The sequence below is a fragment of the Rattus norvegicus genome, chromosome 10 (genome assembly GCF_036323735.1).
Source record: "Rattus norvegicus strain BN/NHsdMcwi chromosome 10, GRCr8, whole genome shotgun sequence".
Lineage (NCBI taxonomy): Eukaryota > Metazoa > Chordata > Mammalia > Rodentia > Muridae > Rattus > Rattus norvegicus.
In genome coordinates this window covers 106,410,338-106,430,014 of record NC_086028.1, presented here as the reverse complement: position 1 = coordinate 106,430,014, position 19,677 = coordinate 106,410,338, and the positions used below count along the sequence as shown (strand labels likewise).

Below are 19,677 nucleotides of genomic sequence, written 5' to 3'. Positions count from 1 at the left end.
TGAGACACGGTCTCCCTGTGTATCCTTGGCTGTCCCAGAGCTCACTCTGTAGACTAGGCTGGCCTCTGCCTCAGGGATTAGAGTTCTGGAATTAAAGACATGGGCTACCACTGTCTGCTATGAAGATGCTTTTCTTATCTTTTTTTAAAGATTCACTTATTTATTATATATGAGTACTGTCATTGTCTTCAGACGCACCAGAAGAGGGCATGGATCCCATTACAGATGGTTGTGAGCAACCATGTAGTTGCTGGGACTTGAACTCAGGACCTCTGGAATAGCAGTCATTGCTCTTAAGCGCTGAGCCATCTCTCCAGCCCAAGGATGTTTTTCTTATTTAAATTCATTTGAAGTGGGAAGACCTACTTTTTTTCTCTTTTTTTTTCCTTCTTTTCGGAGCTGGGGACCGAACCCAGGGCCTTGTGCTTGCTAGGCAAGCGCTCTACCACTGAGCTAAATCCCCAACCCCGAAGACCTACTTTTAATCCAGATCTTCTGAGATGGGAAGCTCCACCTTTAATCTGGGCCACCCCTGATAAAGGACATGGAAGAAGGAAGCTTGCTTGCTCTCTTCCACCCACTCTCTCGCTCTTCACCGTCAAGTAGGCTTGGAAACTATTTCTTCAAGATCCTGGTGTATACTGAAGACCAGCCTGACTATCCAGCCCTGACGTGGAGCTTACATTGGTAGACAGCCATTGTTGGGGTAGCTGGGACCCAGCCTTTAAGATGCTCTGATAGATCCCATATATGCAACTTTTAAAATAATAAAAAAAATAAATAAATAAAAGACAGGCCTCAAGACCCAGGCGAACAAGGCATCTCAGTAACCCACGGTGTGTTTAGAGAATCTCATCAACACTGTCTTGGATCTGATGACCCAGTAGGTCTCCATTTGCAGAGTACACTGCCCATGAGCAGTGCCCATGGTGTAAAGATTCTTGGGAAGACAGTGAAGAGGATACATAAATAAGACACCCATGGGGTTGGGGATTTAACTCAGCGGTAGAGCGCTTGCCTAGGAAGCGCAAGGCCCTGGGTTTGGTCCCCAGCTCCGAAAAAAAGTACCAAAAAAAAAAAAAAAAAAGACACCCATACGTCTTTATGACTGACTTCCATATGAGCGAGACATGCGGTCAGAAATAGTTGTTCCTTCCTTGATCCTCCTGCAAAAAGCTTTTAGTTTAGACTCAAGTCCTGTGGCACACACTGGAGTACAGTCTGTCAGGAGTCCTTGGCTTGGAGGTTGTAAAACTCAGCACCACCTGCCAAAACTAAAACAGAGGCCTAATCCATTGAACCCCATAGTCCTGGGAAGGTCTCTAAATGGACCAACCTTGCCTTTCCGCTTCTGTAGTTCCACATCTGCCTAACTGTTCTTTTTAACTGAAGTCTGTCAATCCAGGACATGGATTTTGTGCTAAAAGCTCACCCTGAGAAAGTCTTGGGACTACAAAGGATCCTGAACACCCAGTGTAGTAGCCAGACAGCTAAAAAAGACTTTCTATTGGCTTGAACCCACGTCTGAGGAATCTTCTCTGGTGGATGCCTAACCACAGTCTCAAAGTAGGCCCATTCCTGGATAAAACACAGAGAGCCATGCATGACAGTCATGTGCAAAATCTAATTCCTGATCAGATGTGGACAGACAGGCTTAGAAAGGTACACAGTGGGCTGGAGAGATGGCTCAGCAGTTAAGAGCACTGACTGCTCTTCAGAAGACCTGAGTTCAATTCCCAGCAACTACATGGTGGCTCACAACCATTTGTAATGGGGTCCGATGCCCTCTTCTGGTGTGTCTGAAGACAGTTACAGTGTGCCCATACATAAAATAAATAAATCTTTTTAAAAAAAAAGTCTAAAAGAAAGCCACACAGTATACCTTGGGGATAAATTGGGAACTTGAGTACCAGTGCATTTCAAGTGATTGTCCTGAATTCCTTTTGTATTTTATGTGGGTGGATGTTTTGCCTACAGTTATGTCTTTGCACCATGTTCATGTCTGGTACCAGAAAATGGATTGGATCCCCTAGGGATGGAGTTACAGAAAGTTGTGAACAGCCATATGGGTGCTGGGAATCAAACCCCAGGCTTCTTTGAGAGCAAGTGATATCTTAACTGTTCAGAGATCTTTCCTACTTGGTCCAGAAATTTTTGAGTGGATTCTCTAGGGGAATAGCCATGTGCTCAGGAGATGCCTGTGGACATATTAGCAGAATTTATTAGTTATGAGAGCAAACCACAAAGTATCAACAATTCTGCTGAAGAAGAAAAAGAGGAGGAGGAGGAAAAGGAAGAGGAGGAAGAGGGGAAGAAGGAGGAGAGGAAGAGGAAGAGGAAGAAGAGGAATAAGAACAGGAGGAGGAGGAAGAGAAGGAGGAGAAAGAGAAAGAGGAGGAAGAGGAAGAAAAGGAGGAGGAGGAAGAGAAGGAGGAGAAAGAGAAAGAGGAGAAAGAGGAAGAAAAGGAGGAGGAGGAAGAGGAGGAGAAAGAGGAAGAAAAGGAGGAGGAGGAAGAGGAGGAGAAAGAGGAAGAGTAGAAAGAGGAAGAAAAGGAGGAGGAGGAAGAGGAGGAGAAAGAGGAAGAGGAGAAAGAGGAAGAAAAGGAGGAGGAGGAAGAGGAGGAGGAAGAGGAAGAGGAGGAGGAAGAAGAAGAGGAGGAAGAGGAAGAAAAGGAGGAGGAGGAAGAGGAGGAGAAAGAGGAAGAGGAGAAAGAGGAAGAAAAGGAGGAGGAGGAAGAGGAGGAAGAAGAGGAAGAGGAGGAGGAAGAAGAGGAGGAAGAAGGAGAAGGAGAAGAAGAAGAAGAAGAAGAAGAAGAAGAAGAAGAAGAAGAAGAAGAAGAAGAAGAAGAAGAAGAAGAAGAAATTATTTAATGTCCAGTAGGTGATGGGTCCCACTCCATCACCCACATGGTGAGTAGTTCACAACCATCCATAACTCTAGTTCCAGGGAATCCATGGGCACTGTTGATGCACACGGTGCGCATACATACATATAGGCAAAACATTTATATAGGTAAAATAAATAGATCTTAGAAAAGAAAGTTCAGGAGCTGGAGAGATGGCTCAATGGTCAAGGGCATTTGCTGTTCTTGCAGAAATTTACACCCACAACTGACATGATGTTTACAACCATCCAGAGGCTCACAAAAGATGCACATACAAGACATTCATTCACATAAGATAAAATAAAAATAAATAAGTGACTTAATTTTAATTTAATTAATTAATCGATTAATTTTTTTCTTTTTCTTTCTTTCTTTTTTTTGAGACAGGGTTTCTCTGTGTACCCCTGGCTGTCCTGGAACTCACTCTGTAGACCAGGCTGGCCTGGAACTCAGAGAGAGATCCACCTGCCTCTGCTTCCCAAGTGCTGGGATTAGAGGCATGTGCTGCCATGCCACCACCACCCAGTTTTTTTTTTTAAATAAAAGAAAATTCAAGGTCATTCCCAACTATTTGTTGAGTTTGCAGTTAGCCTGGGCTGTGTGAGACCCTGTCTCCAAAATTAACTAATATTAATTAATTAAAGAAAAAACAATAAAGTCAGAGTTGATGCGGCATTTCTTCTTTGGAGCGCCCTCCTACTCTTGGAAATTCTTTCTTAATTTTTTTTCCTTAATAAACCTATTTTTGTTCTGCTAAAAGAAAAGAAGGAAGAAGGATTGAGCCAGAGCAGGTGACACAGGATTACAAAACAATAAAGTCTCATATGCCTTTCGTAGACCTACCCCCACCCCCGCCACCGCCCCCGTCCCGGCTCCCCCCTTCCCCGCTGTTTCTCCACCTCCCTGTACCCTTCCCCTAACATACTAAACCCAGAGGTTGCTCAAAGCCTCAGCGGTGATCCCCAGAGGGCAAGCCCCTGCTCTCTGTTCTCGCCCAGCCCCTCCCCCACAATTTACTGATCGGACTGACAGATGCAGGTGCGTCAGAGGCAGGAGGTGGGCGTCTAGTATCCAGAGGCTAACTTGTAGTCCTGACAGGGGCTCTTTGTGGGATGCAGGAGTCAGATGTCCCTCAGAATGGGAAATAGCATGCAGGCTGCTATTCCGGGGCTCTGATCAGTCTGTTTATTTATAGCGCTGGGGGGGAGGGCTCCCAACACAGGCAGCGGAGAAGCTGTTCTGCTGCAATGTCACTGTTAACACTGCCATTGCAGACTGCCAGCACCTGCTGTTGCCGCGGAAGATAGAGGTCTCTCAGCTGGGCAGACCCCCAGGGTAGCTGGGCACAGGGTGAGGCTGGGAAGTAGAGAGCCTGATGGGCAGCACCATGGAGCCCCCGGGGGGTGCATACCTGCACTTAGGCGCTGTGACCTCACCAGTGGGTACAGCCCGAATGCTGCAACTGGCCTTTGGCTGTACCACTTTCAGTTTGGTTGCTCACCGAGGTGGTTTTGGGGGCGTGCAGGGCACTTTCTGCATGGCTGCTTGGGGCTTCTGTTTTGCCTTCTCGGTCCTGGTGGTAGCCTGTGAGTTCACAAGGCTCCACAGCTGCCTGCGCCTTTCCTGGGGCAACTTCACAGCAGCCTTCGCCATGTTGGCGACCCTGCTGTGTGCCACAGCCGCTGTCATCTACCCTCTGTACTTCACCCGACTGGAGTGCCCACCTGAGCCTGCCGGATGTATGGTCCGAAACTTCCGCCTGGCAGCCAGCGTCTTCGCAGGACTCCTCTTTCTGGCCTATGCTGCTGAAGTTGCCCTGACTCGGGCCCGGCCAGGTCAGGTAGCCAGCTATATGGCTACAGTGTCCGGGCTGCTTAAGATCGTCCAGGCCTTTGTGGCTTGCATCATCTTTGGAGCACTTGTCCACGAGAGTCGCTACGGGCGCTACGTGGCCACGCAGTGGTGTGTGGCTGTCTACAGCCTGTGCTTCATGGCCACAGTGGCTGTGGTGGTCCTAAGTGTGATGGGACACACAGGGGGCCTGGGGTGCCCGTTTGACCGCCTAGTGGTAGTGTATACCTTCCTGGCTGTGCTCCTATACCTCAGTGCCGCAGTCATTTGGCCAGTCTTCTGTTTCGACCCCAAGTACGGGGAGCCAGGGCGGCCCTCGGACTGCCCCCGAGGCAGCTGCCCCTGGGACAGCCAGTTGGTGGTAGCTATTTTCACCTACGTCAACCTGCTCCTTTACATCGTAGACCTCGCTTACTCCCAGAGGATCCGCTTCGTGCCCACCCTGTAGCCTGGCCAGCGATGGCCCATCTCCTCTCTCTGGCTGAGAGCACCTACAGCTGACCAAGGTGAACTAAGACATAGGGAAGGAAGAGGGAGGTCGGGGGGCTCAGACGATTCTGCTCTCGGATGGAGGGGCAGGAGGTCCTGAGCAAGGAAGAGTGTGGCTAAAGACTCTCAGTCTTCCTGTCTCCCTGTTTCTCAGTCTCCTGGCCTTTGCTGGGCTTGGTGCTAGTCACCATACCAAATGGGGACTTTCTGGAGCAGATACGGTTATAATCCATTTTGCAGATGGGAACATTAAAGCTAAATGGACTTCAGAGGCGGGCCGGTGTCAGCGTCTTGAGATAGCATTTAGCTGGGATAATGTAAATTAGAAATCGGCCAACTTGGGCTGGAGAGATGGCTCAGTGGTTAAGAGCACCCGACTACTCTTCCAGAAGTCCTGAGTTCAAATTCCAGCAACCACATGGTGGCTCACAACCATCTGTAATGGGGATCCGATACCCTCCTCTGGTGTGTCTGAAGAGAGCTACAGTGTACTTATATATAATAAATAAATAAATCTTTAAAAAAAAAGAAAAAGAGGGGCTGGAGAGATGGCTCAGCGGTTAAAAGCACTGACTGCTCTTCCAGAGGTCCTGAGTTCAATTCCCAGCAACCACATGGTGGCTCACAACCATCTGTAATGAGATCTGATGCCCTCTTCTGGTGTGTCTGAAGCTACAGTGTACTCCATACATAAAATAAATAAATATGTCTTTAATACTCTCCCTTAAAAAAAAAAAGAAAAAAAGAAAGGAAATTGGGCAACATCCTGAGGTTGAAATGGGTGAAAAGCAAACCAAGAGCACCAGAGCCAGGTCATTGGAAGGAATGTTGGAGCCAGAGCTTCCTCCTTGACTGAATCCACAGAGAGTCTCTTTGGGGATGGTTGTGATCTCTTGTAGAGAAAGCTGGCAAGTAGGATGGGTCTCACCTGCGTCTAAGCGTATCCCAATGGCCACAGCCATCTGAAACAGAGAAAAGACTTGTGCCTGATGTCAAAGGTCAGCACCAGAATCACTATGAAAAAAAGATGATCTCATGACAGCAATGGAGTATCTGTCCAGACACCCAACACAGACCACAACCAGAAGCTTCCGTGGTGTCTACCACGGGTTCTGACTGGCTTGGTGGAGTGAAGAGCCATCTTGGGGCAGCCACTGGTTCGTGGAACCTGGTCAGTGGGCCTCCATTCAAACATCTAGTTAGCCGGCTGCTCCTGAACACCAGGATGTGCTAGCACGGGTATTCTTCAGTCTCAAGCCAGCTTCTCCTATGCAACGGCCCAGACTGGACTAATCCTAAGGAGCCCTTTGACCCATCAACCAACTGTCCCTCAGCGGAAAATAAAAGGTGGATGTTTGTTTTCACCTGGCCTGCTACCTTCCCTGGCTACCCACACAAGGCTCACTGGAGTCATTTCTCTTCAGGGCCTATGGCAGATTGCACCACTTAAGCTGCCCTCTCACAGAAGGCTGAAACCAAATCATGTGAGGGAGGATTTGTCCTTTGGGTTACTTTGAGTCCTGGAATACATCCAAGGCTGGACCTTGTCAGAACCTTCTGGAAAAGGGACAGGATAGGGAGGCTCAGAAGGCCAAATGCAAAGAAAGAAGGTCAATGTTGACTCATTCTCTCCTTTCCTAGAGGCACCCAAAGCCCCATACTGTGGTCATCAGGGCCCAGACCACAGGCAGAGGGGCTGCTGCACTCTCTTGTCAGCAGAACTGAGAACATTTAGACTTTAGGCTCTGAACCTGGCCTTGTGTGGTACTGTGTGGCCCTTGCTGGCCAGCTGGAGAGGGCACCCTGGGTCAGCCAACAAATTGAGTTAGGACCGGCGTCTTTCACTGGGATGGGCAGGCGTAGGCAGCTCCTGAGTCTGCAGGTTTCCTAGGTGATAGAAGTGTTATGCATCAGAAGATCAGGATGTCAGGGATGATGTCAGCCATGTTCACTCTGCCTAGAGAGGGACCCAATTGCCTCTCTTGACTTATCTGTTAGTATTACACATGTATGATGTAGGTGTGATGGGGACACCAGAGCACATGTGTGCAGGCCAGAAGATCACGCTGTGCACTTGGTTGCTTTCTTCTACCTTACATGGGTTCAGGAGAACCAACTCAGATAGTCACGAAGCCACAACAGCTGCCTTCTCTTTTGTTTCTCCTTTTTTTTTTATTCCACCTTGAGACAGGGTGTAGTCCAAAACGGCCTCCCACTGGACATCCTCTAGTTTCAACTTCCGTAGCAGTGGGATCACAGGTGTGTGATACCTCACCAAGTTTTGACTTTTTGGGGGGGGCATCCCTTTTATTCTTTGACTAGCCAAAACCCTGAAATATAGCGTTTCTCTAAATCCCCAGTGTTCTCACTGTTCAGTGGCTTTCTGCCCCCAGCATCACATCCAACCTAAATTTCAGACGTCCTAAAGAAAGCAGAGGGGGTTGGGGATTTAGCTCAGTGGTAGAGCGCTTGCCTAGCAAACACAAGGCCCTGGGTTCGGTCCCCAGCTCCGAAAAAAAAAAAGAAAAAGAAAAAAAAAGAAAAAGAAAAAGAAAAAAAAGAAGGCAGAGGAGGAGAGGGCTAAGACTCAAGAGGAAAATGGGAGATGTTTTCTGAGCCTCCCTAGAGGACAGAACTGTCTTTCTTTGGTTTTAGGACAGTTGGTTATTCTCACTTGGAGAAAAGCACAGGCCTAAAACAAAGTCTATTTTATGTGTGTAGCTGTTTTGTCTGCACGTATGTATGCTCTTTGCATACGTGGTGACCGAGGAGTTCAGAGGAAGTGTGAGATTCCTTAGAAAGGAATTCTGGGATAGTGTTAGCTGCCATGTGATGCTGGGGACAGAATCCAGGTCCTCTGCAAGAGTAAGGTGCTCAGGGGGTGGGGATTTAGCTCAGTGGTAGAGTTCTTGCCTAGCAAGCACAAGGTCCTGGGTGTGGTCCCCAGCTCCAAAAAAAAAAAAAGGAAAAGGAAAAAAAAAAAAAAAGAGTAAGGTGCTCTTGGGCTCTGAGCGTTCTCTCCAATCCTGGAAAGTATCTGAAGTAGAGAGTACAATTTGAGAAACTGAACTTCTAGGTTTCGTGCCTAGGTTTAAGCTGTCAACTTGGCGCACACGTTATCCAGCTCTTCCTTTTAGAGGTTGAGTAAGGAATTGGCCATCCACACAGAGAACACCAAAGTAGGCAGCCTCCTACTTTGGGTGGTGGTCACTGTGGCCAAGAAGGAGGGATGGAGATCCCTTCTCCAAATCTTGCAGGCTGGAAACATCCTAGTGATTTTAAAATTACTTTTCTAAAGCAACTTGTCGTTATCTAAAGAGACAAACAAACCAGAAAAAAAAAAAAATCAAACCACCTCTAAGGGTGTCTGGAGTGGGGTGTGATGGAGGGTGGGGGGATGGGCGCTGGAATCATGTGTACTTTAGCAGAGTCTGGGGTAACTAAGACTGCTCTGGGGGTTGGGGATTTAGCTCAGTGGTAGAGCGCTTGCCTAGGAAGCACAAGGCCCTGGGTTCGGTCCCCAGCTCCGGAAAAAAAAAAAAAAAAGACTGCTCTGAAGCTCCAAGACGAGCAGATGGGCCCTGAACACCTCTAGAGGTTGCAGATGCCCAAAGCACACTATCCCCAAACCCTGTGGTTGGAGAGCTGGGGTATTGTAGGATAGAAGCGGTCCGGGAAGTAATGGGCCTCTGGCTGCAGAAGACGCCTAGCTTTCAAAGAAACACTTGCAATAAAACAACAGATAGAGAATGGGGCTCGTGGCTTTTGTGGGTACTGATCTGTATTCCCAACTACTGCTCACTTCAGGGAGGGAGCAGGGAGGAGCGTCTGTCCCGGTCCTGTGTATGATGCAATGTACAAGGCTCCAGCTGCAGCTCTGGATTGGCTAGCTCTCAAAGGCCGCACAGCTCATTGGCTGAAGTGGAATGGGGGCGAGGCCGGTAGGCACGGGTGCCGCGTGGCGAATGCAGAGGGCTGGACTGTCGTAGGTGTGCGCCAGAGTAGCCACGCTGTGGGTAGCGGGACTTGGGGCTCCAGGGATGGGACCCCTGGAATGAAGGCTTAGGGGATGGGGCTTGTGGGAAATAAGCTGAGGACAGACTGGGGACTTGGATGTTGAGGGTTCTCTGGATTCCCGACCCTCCCCTACAATCGGTAGCTTTCCTTACGGCTCCCTGAGCCTTTTGCAGAGGGCTCAGAACCTTCACCTGCAGACCAGGCAGGCATCCTGGCTCTGGGCGGTGGGTGGTGGTGGTACGTGGTGTCGGTGTACGTGGGACAACTTTCCAGCCAGCCGAGGAGCAACATAGAAATTAGGCAGGCTGGGATGGGGGTTGGGGAGCACCTGGCTGCCAGGAGCGGCCAGACCTGTTACCACCCACCCGACGTCTCGCCTTCCATCCTGTCCGTACAGTTCTCTGCTGCCCTACAGAGCCGGACGTCAGCTGTGAAGGTTGTGGGTCCTGGAACTCCAGACATGAGCGTAGGCTTCATCGGGGCAGGGCAGCTAGCCTTTGCCCTAGCCAAGGGCTTCACAGCTGCAGGTAGTAGATTCCTCTGGTGCTGGGGAGGGTGCTGTCCTGGAGTGTCTGTGTTAGTGGTCTCAGTCCTTTGGGAAATGGCAGCTTCCATATGTTTGGGGTTGCTTCCCTAAAGGAGGTGAAGGGTGTTTCTGCCGTCTCCTTCATCATCGTAGCAGTGTGGGGCAGAGAGGCTAGAACTAGCTTTGAGGGAGGAATTCTGTCCCCTACAGGTGTTCTGGCTGCTCACAAGATAATGGCCAGCTCCCCAGACATGGACCAAGCCACAGTCTCTGCCCTCCGGGTAGGTGCCAGGCGAAAGCAGATAGAAAGCCTGAACCTTTTTAGCGTTAGGGTCTAGTGTTAGGTGTGCAGCACACCTCACCTTGTGAGGGCCAGGTATGCAGCCCCCCACTCCAGTAGGAGAAGCAAACCTGCCAGAGGGAACCTCCAGATGCTGCTCCCCTACCCTGTTGTGAATACAGCTGGTACGAGAGGGTGTTAGTCTGGGGTTACCTATATGGGGGTTATAGAGCCTTCCAGACAGCCAGGCAACCCAGAGATCAGACAGTTGGCTAGGGTGATGGATGATAAGTACAGTTTGTTTGTTATGACTCATGACTCAGCCAGAATTTTCAGGCTAAGGGTGTTGGGGCGGAGGAGGGGGGAGAGGCTCCCAGCTTGAGACCACCACCCACATCTGGAAGGCAGACAGCTGCAGAGACTGCAGCCATGGCAGCCTGAGGTGGGATGGGCCGGGCTGTGGTTTAGAAGTCTGTGATGTCCCTTTTCTACTTCAAAGGGGACACATTCCAGGGCATAGTGCCTTTCCCATTTCACCCAGCAGCCTCTGGGCCCCTCTACTCATGGGGCTCTCAGCCCATGAGGCAAGCTGGGTCTCCTTGCGCTCCTGCAGAAGATAGGGGTGAACCTGACACCCCACAACAAGGAGACGGTGTGCCACAGCGATGTGCTCTTCCTGGCTGTGAAGCCCCACATCATCCCCTTCATCCTGGATGAAATTGGTGCTAACATTGAGGACAGGCACATTGTAGTGTCCTGTGCGGCAGGTGTCACCATCAACTCCATTGAAAAGGTGGGTGTCCCGTCCCACCTTTAGTGCTGCGAAGGGGGTGCAGCATGTGGTCAGGAGCTCTGCTCTTGACGTCCGGCTTCTCTACCCGTGCACCAGGGTGTAGCAGCCCAGCCTACAGCAAGAACTCAGGACATGCTCACTCCCATGCCTGGGATGAGGACAGCCACCATTGGAGCGATAGAGCTGGTTTCTCTTCTCTTCCAGAAACTGACAGCGTTCCAACCTGCTCCCAAAGTCATCCGATGCATGACTAACACCCCGGTCGTGGTACGGGAGGGGGTTACTGTGTACGCCACGGGTACTCACGCTCAGGTGGAAGATGGCAAGCTTGTGGAGCAGCTCATGGGCAGCGTGGGCTTCTGCACAGAGGTGGAAGAAGATCTGATCGATGCCGTCACGGGGCTCAGTGGCAGCGGCCCTGCCTATGTGAGCACTGGAGCGATGGGCGGTCAGGGATGTGGGCAGTTCCCAGGACCTCTGCTGCACCCTGCTCTCGGTCCTAGAGAGGAGGCTGAGGATGCAATCTCCCCACAGGCTTTCACAGCCCTGGATGCTCTGGCTGATGGTGGTGTGAAAATGGGGCTTCCAAGACGTCTGGCAGTCCGCCTTGGGGCCCAGGCCCTCCTGGTCAGTGCTTTGAGATGCTGGTGGGAGCTGTTCCTTGCTAAACCCAAACTGGGGATACTTGAGAGGGGAGTCAGCAGGTGTTTGGGTGGCTGAGGACTATATTCTCTAGTGATGGCTAGGTGCCCTACAGCCATCAGTTCCTCTTTCTTATCATAGGGGGCAGCCAAGATGCTACTAGATTCAGAACAACATCCGGGCCAGCTCAAGGACAATGTCTGCTCTCCTGGTGGGGCCACCATCCATGCCTTGCATGTGCTGGAGAGTGGGGGCTTTCGTTCCCTGCTTATCAATGCTGTGGAAGCCTCCTGTATCCGCACACGGTAGGTTCTACTGTCATTCATTTCTCAGCCACCCAGGCCTGTACGGCAGAGTCCTGGCTTACGAAGGCTTCAGGGCAGGTAATTAACTTAGCAGATACAACTGAACCCTGTCCTGGCCCTCGGCAGGAAACCCAAGGTTTCTGGGTCACAACATGCAAAGTCTCTAGCTCTTTTTCATTGTCCTGTGAGAAGTGTATCTACATGTGTCCATAGACCCCTTCTGGTCCCACAATACAGCCCTCATTCAGTTTCAACATCATAGCCAGAGAGCCAGCTAGAAGGGTGACTGGGCAGTTTATGGGGGCCTGGCCCAGCACCTTCTTCATGGCCTTTCCCAGGTTAAACAAATTAGCTAAGCTGACAGGTTGTTAGCAGCAAGACAGCCTGGTGAATAAAACATGTCCAGGGTCCCTTCGTTGTTGTAAAGCAGACCCAAGGTTGGAAATCACTGTCTTTTCATGTCTATGGAGTAAACCAACAGCCTTTTCTTTATTTAAGATTTATTTATTATATATAAGTAGCAGTCCAGACACACCAGAAAAGGGCATCAGATCTCATTACAGATGGCTGTGAGCCACCATGTGGTTGCTGGGATTTGAACTCAGGACCTCTGGAGCAGCAGTCAGTGCCCTTAACCGCTGAGCCATCTCTCCATCTTACCACCAGCCTTTCTTTTTTTTTTTTTTTGGAGCTGGGGACCGAACCCAGGGCCTTGCGCTTCCTAGGCAAGTGCTCTACCACTGAGCTAAATCCCCAACCCCTACCACCAGCCTTTCTTACCAGTGGCCGCCCACTAAGGACAAATACCTAGAGAGGTCTGAGTGCAAGTCTGTGAAGCTTGGGCATGGGGCCGCCTAGGCCCATAGAGAAAACAGAAGCAGAATCCTGCCACAAGTTGTAGCCAGGGTGACCCTGACCCTGAGTGGTGTGAGAAGTGGCTGTGCAGCTGTACAGGTGGGGTATGGGGGGAGAGTGTGGCTGGCAGAGGGGGTTGTAGGTGCCAGCATTGACTTCCCCCCAAAGCTGCTACTGGAACTGTGGGTTCTGGGAGGTAGAAGAGCTCAGACTCAGTGTCTCCTTGCTTTTCTAGGGAGCTGCAGACCATGGCTGATCAGGAAACCGTCTCCCCTGCTGCCATAAAGAAGACTGTACTGGACAAGGTGAAGCTAGACTCCTCTGCTGGGGTCTCTCTGTCTTCTGGCCATGTTAAGCCGATGTCCTGAAATCTGGTCCCAGCTGACAAGGAATGACTTGTCTGCCAACCTTCCTCCTGTTCCCTACTTCCTTTCCTCCCCCCACCCTTTCCCTCCCCCTCCCCCTCCCCCTCCCCTTCCTTTCCTTTCCTTTTCTTTCCCTCCCCCTTCCCTCCTCTCCCCCTCCCTCTCCCCCCTCCCTCCCCTTCTCCTTCCTCTTCCCCTTCCTTTCCCTTCCTTTCCCTTCCTTAAAAGCAGGGTTTTGCAGTGTAGTCCAGGTTAGCTCTGAACTCTTCACCCCCCCACTCTAGTCTCCCAAGTGCTGGGATTATGGTTGAGGGTTAGCATGCATGCCAGGCCTTTTTTCTTCTAAGATAGTGGCTTGATGCTGCCCAGACACGACTCGAACTTACAGGCTCAGGGCATACTCTGATTTCAACTCCTGTAAGTGCACAACACCTGAGTGATTCTGTTCTTCTCTTTCTTCTCTTCTTGCTTGAAGCTTCTGTCCTGGTGCTCTCAGACAACACAGAATATCCCCACAGCAGGCCCTTGCCCACAGCCAGGTCAGCTGGGAAGGGAACATCACTTACAACTAGGGACCTCCATTGATACTCAAGTGCCAGCTGGAAACAGGGTGGGTGCTCAGTCCGCCACCTCTTCAGCTTCCCCTGGAGCTCAGGCCTGTGGGGGTCTTTATCCTCCCTAGTTTTGGGGTCAGCTAGCTGGCTTAGCCACGGTCCCTTCCTGTGATCCACTCACAGGGTTCCTTTCTGTGACAGCCAGCTAGTCCCAGACAATCTGTACCTCCCTCCTTCTAGGGACTTAATGCTTTACCAATAATCCCACTAGGCATTTGGGAAAAGAACTTCTCAGGTAGCCGACGAAACTCCTGCATGTTCCTCGACTCAACAAATGCTGTTACTTCTCTTCCTGTACTTTCAGTTGAATAATTAAAAAAAAAAAAAATCCCCCAAAGCTCCAATTTACCTACTTGTTACCTACAGAGAGAGGCCTGACTGTACAAGGGACTGTGATACTGGGGGAGGAGCCAGCAACACGGGAACCACAAAGCTGGCTGCAGCCAGGCTGAAGGTCCCCCAGAGAACAGAGGGCTACAGAGCCTCAGTGCCTGTGTCATAGTCGACCTGCCTGAAGGCTGTCACCGTAGGCAGGCCTTGCACACAGAGGTGGTGAGGGGCACCAACCTCTTCAGTACCTATCCCTGTAGCTGCTGGCTGATGTAGTCTGTGCAAGGCCAAGTTCCTGGTGAGGAGGAAACGTTTTGAGGAAAGTGTTGGAATTTTCCAGAGAGACAGACTCAAGGGCCATGATACAGGGAAATCCTGTCTCGGAAAAAAAGAAAGGAGGAAAAAGCATGTGCCACTACCACCCTGACTGTTATTTTTTTTTTTATTTAAAGATTTATTTATTTATTTTATTATATATAAGTACACTTTATGTATCTTCAGACACACCAGAAGAGGGCATCAGATCTCATTACAGATGGTTGTGAACCACAAAATGGTTGCTGGAATTTGAACTCAGGTCACCTGTAAAAGCAGCCAGTGCTCTTAACCACTGAGCCATCTCTCTAACCCCTGTGTGTTAATTTTTGTTGTTGCTTTTGTGGTTGTTTTTGAAACAAGGTTTCTGTGTGCCCCAGCTATTCTGAAATTTGCTCTGTATACCAGGCTGGCTTTGAACTCACAGAGATCCATCTGCCTCTGCCTCCTGAGCACTGGGATTAAAGGTATGCACCACTACCTGGTTTTACATTTCGGTTGTTATTCCCTTTCCCAGTTTCCGGGCCAACATCCCCCTAACCCCTCCCCCTTTCTGTTTTTGTTTTTCTTAGAATTTATTTACTTTTATTCTATATGCATTGGTGTTTTATGTGCATGTATGTGTGAAGGTGTCAGATATTGGGAGTTACAGACAGTTGTGAGCCACCATGTAGGTGCTGGGAATTGAACTCAGGACCTCTGGAAGAGCAGTCAGTGCTCTTAACCACTGAGCCATCTCTCCAGCCCCTTACAACTGCATCTTATGGAGGTATTTTCTCCATCAAGGTTCCTTCTGTTCAGATAGCTCTCGTGTGTGAGTCAAACTGACGTTGCATGACCAGCCAGCACACAAGCTTCAGGGAGTCCGTGATTTAGTTGAATGTGCAGAAGTCTTCCTGTGCACCGGAGAACAGGTCAGAGAAAAGAGGTCTTCCTCTTCGCTGAGGAAGCAGCAGGATCTTACTCCTCGATTCCCAGCTTCCCCTGAGCAGTTCAGAACCAAGGGTGGCTGAGATTGTTACAAGGGTCAGAAGACAGAATCCATCCATGCTAAGAAACGGTGCTAGAGTCATGGGGACCAGGACTTTTGAGTCACTGCCCAAGAGCTGGTGGTACAGATGCCATGTGGCAGATGGGTTCCTGGGAGACTTCTTGAAGTGTCACTCAGCAAAAAGAGCCTTGTTTTGCAAGACCTATGAACCTAGGAAGCCTCTATGTTCTCTGAGATCCAGCTCCTCTCTTCTTCACTGTTCCCGGGGACAAGCATCCCAAGCCTGTCTGGACAGTCAGTAGAGGGCTCTTGAGTAGTTAAGATTTATATGGTGAGGCACATAAATGATCCACACATGCTCCGGGGGCTTGTTTCAGTATGGACTCTACGCTCCTTTAGCACCCCTTCTGTGAATATAAGCACATTAGCCTGCTCTATAGGCACAGGACCTGATCTATCCTAAGGAAGACTCTGGAGCCCGAGTCACCTGGAACGACCCAGGAAGACATCTAACACCAGCTTCAGTGTTAACCCCAGAGCCCAGGGCTCTCTACCACAAGGAGGCAGTTCCATACCACTGCCCTATCATCTCCAGGGCAGTCCCATCTTCTGATCGTTTCTTCTAGCCCCTCGTAGCCCTGGATGTGTGCACTCACAAGCTTTGTCCCAAGACTAGGTTCCTATGAGTGCTGAGCAAGGAACGGGGAGCGAGACTCCCCGAAAGTGGAAAACCTTAGGGAAAAAAAAAAGACTCACAAATTCTCTCTCTAATGTGTGAATGAAAGCCACATTCGATGCTGTGAGGACCAGGATGTAAGGCAGGTGAAGCTTACCCCGTGAGCTTTTCTTCCTTCTCCACCCCTTCAACCCCTAACACTAGGTAACAGAGGAAAAAAAGAGAAAGAGGAAAGGAAAGAGATCCCTGAATAAAGTCAGTGGTCAGAAAGGGAATGACATCATTGTTAGACTATTTCCTGCTGATGAGGGGTGTTGAGTTCCTTGGGGCAACTTTGATGATCTTTGCCATCAGGATATCTAATTCCTTCTTGTTTCTTTTTTTTTTTTTTTTTTTTTTTTGGTTCTTTTTTTCGGAGCTGGGGACCGAACCCAGGGCCTTGCGCTTCCTAGGCAAGCGCTCTACCACTGAGCTAAATCCCCAACCCCCCTTCCTTCTTGTTTCTTCTTTGCGTACAACTACTTAACAAACCGAGACCAACCAACAACCCACTTCTCAGGGGTCCTAGCATTTATATACTCTGCAAAAAGCCCCCAGAATTCCAAACATCACACAATTACAGAAACTATCTGTAGTGGCAAAACCACACCCTTCTAGAGCATGAGGCAAAAACCATCTCAAGCAGCCCCATATCCCACACTTGGGATTAAAATGAAAACACATTCCTGTAGTATTTCTGTGGTTTTTCAAAGAAGCCGAAACTCCAAAACTGTCACTACAGGGGTTGGGGACATCAGTGGGAATCTGCCTAGCAACTGCTACCTACCCTTTGGCAGCCCCCCCAGCAACCCCCCCACCCCGTTACCCACAGCTGGTGCTTCCCGATGATACTCGGGCAAGGTGACAGGGACAAGGAAGAGCATGCGAAGGGACCAGTCCTGATGTGAATCTGAATGTCCTGCCAGGTCACCCCAGTGGGTGCTGTCTCCATAGCCCAATGCTATACTCACCCTTCCGGTCCCTCTTAGCAGTGTGCAGAAAAGTGGCTCAGGGGTCCTCCCTTGGACCAGGACCAAGTGATCAAGATTCAGAACACACAGATGTACCAGGCCTCTGACCTAATGTCTGCTGGTGTGTGTGTGTGTTGAGGTTGGGCTGTGGTGGTCCAGTGACTGATCATTTCCCTAACATGTGTAATACCCTGGGCTAGATCCCTAACACTGGGGGGGTGAGGGATAGGTTGAGGGCTTGTCAATCACGATGCACGTCTGGAGTCCCAGTTTTTACCCCCTCCCTTTTTGTTTTCTTGAGACAGGATTTCTCTGTGTAGCCCTGGTTGTCCTGGAACTGGCTTTGTAGACCATGTTGGTCTTGAACTCGGAGACCCACCTGCCTCTGTCTCCTGAGGACAGGGATTAAAGGCATGTGCTAACATGCCCAGCAAGTCCCAGTTACTCTTGACGGCGAGACTTTGCAGCTGGTCTGCGCAATAAAAAAAAATAACATGGAGAGTGTGGGAGCTCACGGCTGCAGTTTCAGCATTTGGGAGGCTGAACAGGAGGACTGCTGCTGAGCTCATGCCAGCCAACAGACGAAGACCCCATCTCACAATGTGGAAAAGAACAAAGGGAGGATGAAAATAAGTAACAGAAACCCAGAGGGCATGTTTCAGTGAGGGTTTTTTATTGCTATGAAGAGGCACGATGACCTCAGCAACTCTTCTAAAGGAAAACATCTCATTGGGGCTGGCTTACACTTTTCCAAGGTTTAGTCCATTATTTTCATGGAGAGAGGCATGGCAGCATGAGGGCACACATGGTGTTAGAGATGAGCTTAGAGTTCTACATTCTGATCTGAGGGCTGTAGGAAAGTGTAAGCACACTGGGCATAGCTTGAGTATATAAGACCTCAAAGCCTGCCCCCACAGTGACACACTTCTGCCAACAAGGTCACACCTCCTATTAGTGCTATGCCCTATGGGCCAAGCATTTAAAAGCATTTTTAAAAATTTATTTATTTATTATTTATGACTACACACACTGTAGCTGACCTCAGACACACCAGAAGAGGGCATCAGAGCTCATCAGCAAGTGGTTGCTGGGATTTGAACTCAGGACCTCTGGAAAGCAGTCAGTGCTCTTAACCACTGAGCAATCTCTCCAGTCCAGGGGCCAAGCATTTCAACACGAGTTTATGTGGGCCATTTCTATTCAAACCACCACAGGGCATAAGGAATAATTCTCTCTGGCTATAGCCAGTGAGAGATAAAGACCCCTTACACACTCCCCAAAGAAATACAATGGAGGGGTTGGGGATTTAGCTCAGTGGTAGAGAGCTTGCCTAGGAAGCGCAAGGCCCTAGGTTCGGCCCCCAGCTCCGAAAAAAAGAAAAGAAAAAAAAAAGAAAGAAAGAAATACAATGGAAAGAACTACTTTTTGAGGCTGGGTGTAGTGGCACAGGCCTTTAATCCCAGCAAGGGGCAGTCCGATCTCTGAGAGTTCAAGGCCAACCTAGTCTAAACCTTGCCTCAAGAAAACAAGTTTGCGGCTGGAGAGATGGCTCAGTGGTTAAGAGCCCTGACTGCGGGGCTGGAGAGATGGCTCAGCGAAGAGCACCCGACTGCTCTTCCAGAGAACCTGAGTTCAATTCCCAGCAACCACCTGGTGGTTCACAGCCATCTGTAAAGTCCATGCCCTCTTCTGGTGTATCTGAAGACAGCTACAGTGTACTTATATATAATAAACGAATAAAAAAAAAAAAAAGAGCACTGACTGCTCTTCCAGAGGTCCTGAGTTCAAATCCCAGTAACAACATGGTGGCTCACAACGATCTGTAATGAGATCAGATGCCCTCTTCTGGTGTGTCTGAAGGCAGCTACAGTGTACTTGTATATAATAAATAAATCTTTAAAAAAAATCGCCCTAGTGGATAGTGGATCACAAAGGACACACAAAGCCCCGCTTCCGGCCTGCCTGCCCCCTTTTCCTCATCACATTTTACAGGATGAACCACCTTTATTAGGTTCCCTGAGAAGGGAAGGGAAGGCCAAATAGAAAGTTCGGAACCTCGAAATGAAAACCTGATTCCTCCCATTTTCCTTCTTTTTAACTTTTTCAACAGCAGCGGGTAGTCTCCTCTCAGAAAAAGTAGCAGCAGAATGCACCCAGAGAAGTTTTTAGTGCACCAAAGGGTTAGAAAAGTAAACAATTTTTACACTGAGTGCATGCATACTACCCGCAGAGATAGTGAAGCCCCTCGCACCCTCTCGAGACTAGAATCATTTGTGAGCATCTTCCAAGCCCTAGTGTCATCTTGTACATTTTGGGGATCTGCGCTGGCGTCAGGGCTGTGCCTCTCAACAGCCGCGTCCTTTTCAGCCTGCTGATCCATTTAGAATAAGGGCATCGCAGCAGAATGGGGTAAGAAATTAAACGACTGTGTCACATCTTCAAAACAGCAAATAGGTTCCCGCGTGGTGACACTAGTCTGTGATTCCTGTTCTGGGGCGGGGGGGGGGGGTAGGCAGGAGCATCTCGGGGAATTGAAAGCCAGTCCGCTTGATGTACAGTGAAACTGTATCCAAGTGAAGAAAATCGAAAATCACACAAGCAAACAAACCCGAAAAATACCCACTCAGGGTCTGTCCCATAGATCTCGGTCTGAGTTGGCATGGAGACCTGGAGGGAACTTGATGCAGCAGAGTCGGCGCCGCGAAAAACAAAACACCCCGCAGAAACACACTG

General features: G+C 49.6%; 2 protein-coding genes across 6 annotated transcripts; both read left to right on the top strand.

Moving 5' to 3' along the window:
- Nucleotides 1-4,115: 4,115 nt before the first annotated feature.
- Nucleotides 4,116-9,159, top strand: Myadml2 (myeloid-associated differentiation marker-like 2). 2 transcript variants are annotated; one of them, XR_001840085.3, is made up of 2 exons: nucleotides 4,229-5,242; nucleotides 9,033-9,159. XR_001840085.3 is itself a non-coding variant. In NM_001128185.1 (1 exon), the coding sequence occupies exon 1, from the start codon at nucleotides 4,261-4,263 to the stop codon at nucleotides 5,182-5,184; it is 924 nt and encodes a 307-aa protein (NP_001121657.1). In that variant the 5' UTR covers nucleotides 4,116-4,260; the 3' UTR covers nucleotides 5,185-5,753. The 2 variants fall into 2 exon arrangements, 1 of the variants encoding a protein (NP_001121657.1); NM_001128185.1 differs by lacking the exon at nucleotides 9,033-9,159 and having other exon boundaries at nucleotides 4,116-5,753.
- Pycr1 (pyrroline-5-carboxylate reductase 1) lies at nucleotides 9,033-13,959 on the top strand. 4 transcript variants are annotated; one of them, XM_008768472.3, is made up of 9 exons: nucleotides 9,033-9,166; nucleotides 9,640-9,769; nucleotides 9,979-10,049; nucleotides 10,662-10,841; nucleotides 11,046-11,267; nucleotides 11,376-11,468; nucleotides 11,625-11,788; nucleotides 12,879-12,948; nucleotides 13,484-13,959. In XM_008768472.3, exons 1-9 carry the CDS (start codon nucleotides 9,152-9,154, stop codon nucleotides 13,688-13,690), a joined length of 1,152 nt encoding a protein of 383 aa, XP_008766694.1. In that variant the 5' UTR covers nucleotides 9,033-9,151; the 3' UTR covers nucleotides 13,691-13,959. The 4 variants fall into 4 exon arrangements, with proteins under 4 accessions (XP_008766694.1, XP_008766695.4, XP_008766696.1 ...); XM_008768473.4 differs by having other exon boundaries at nucleotides 9,079-9,237; XM_008768474.2 differs by having other exon boundaries at nucleotides 9,132-9,214.
- Nucleotides 13,960-19,677: the final 5,718 nt, after the last annotated feature.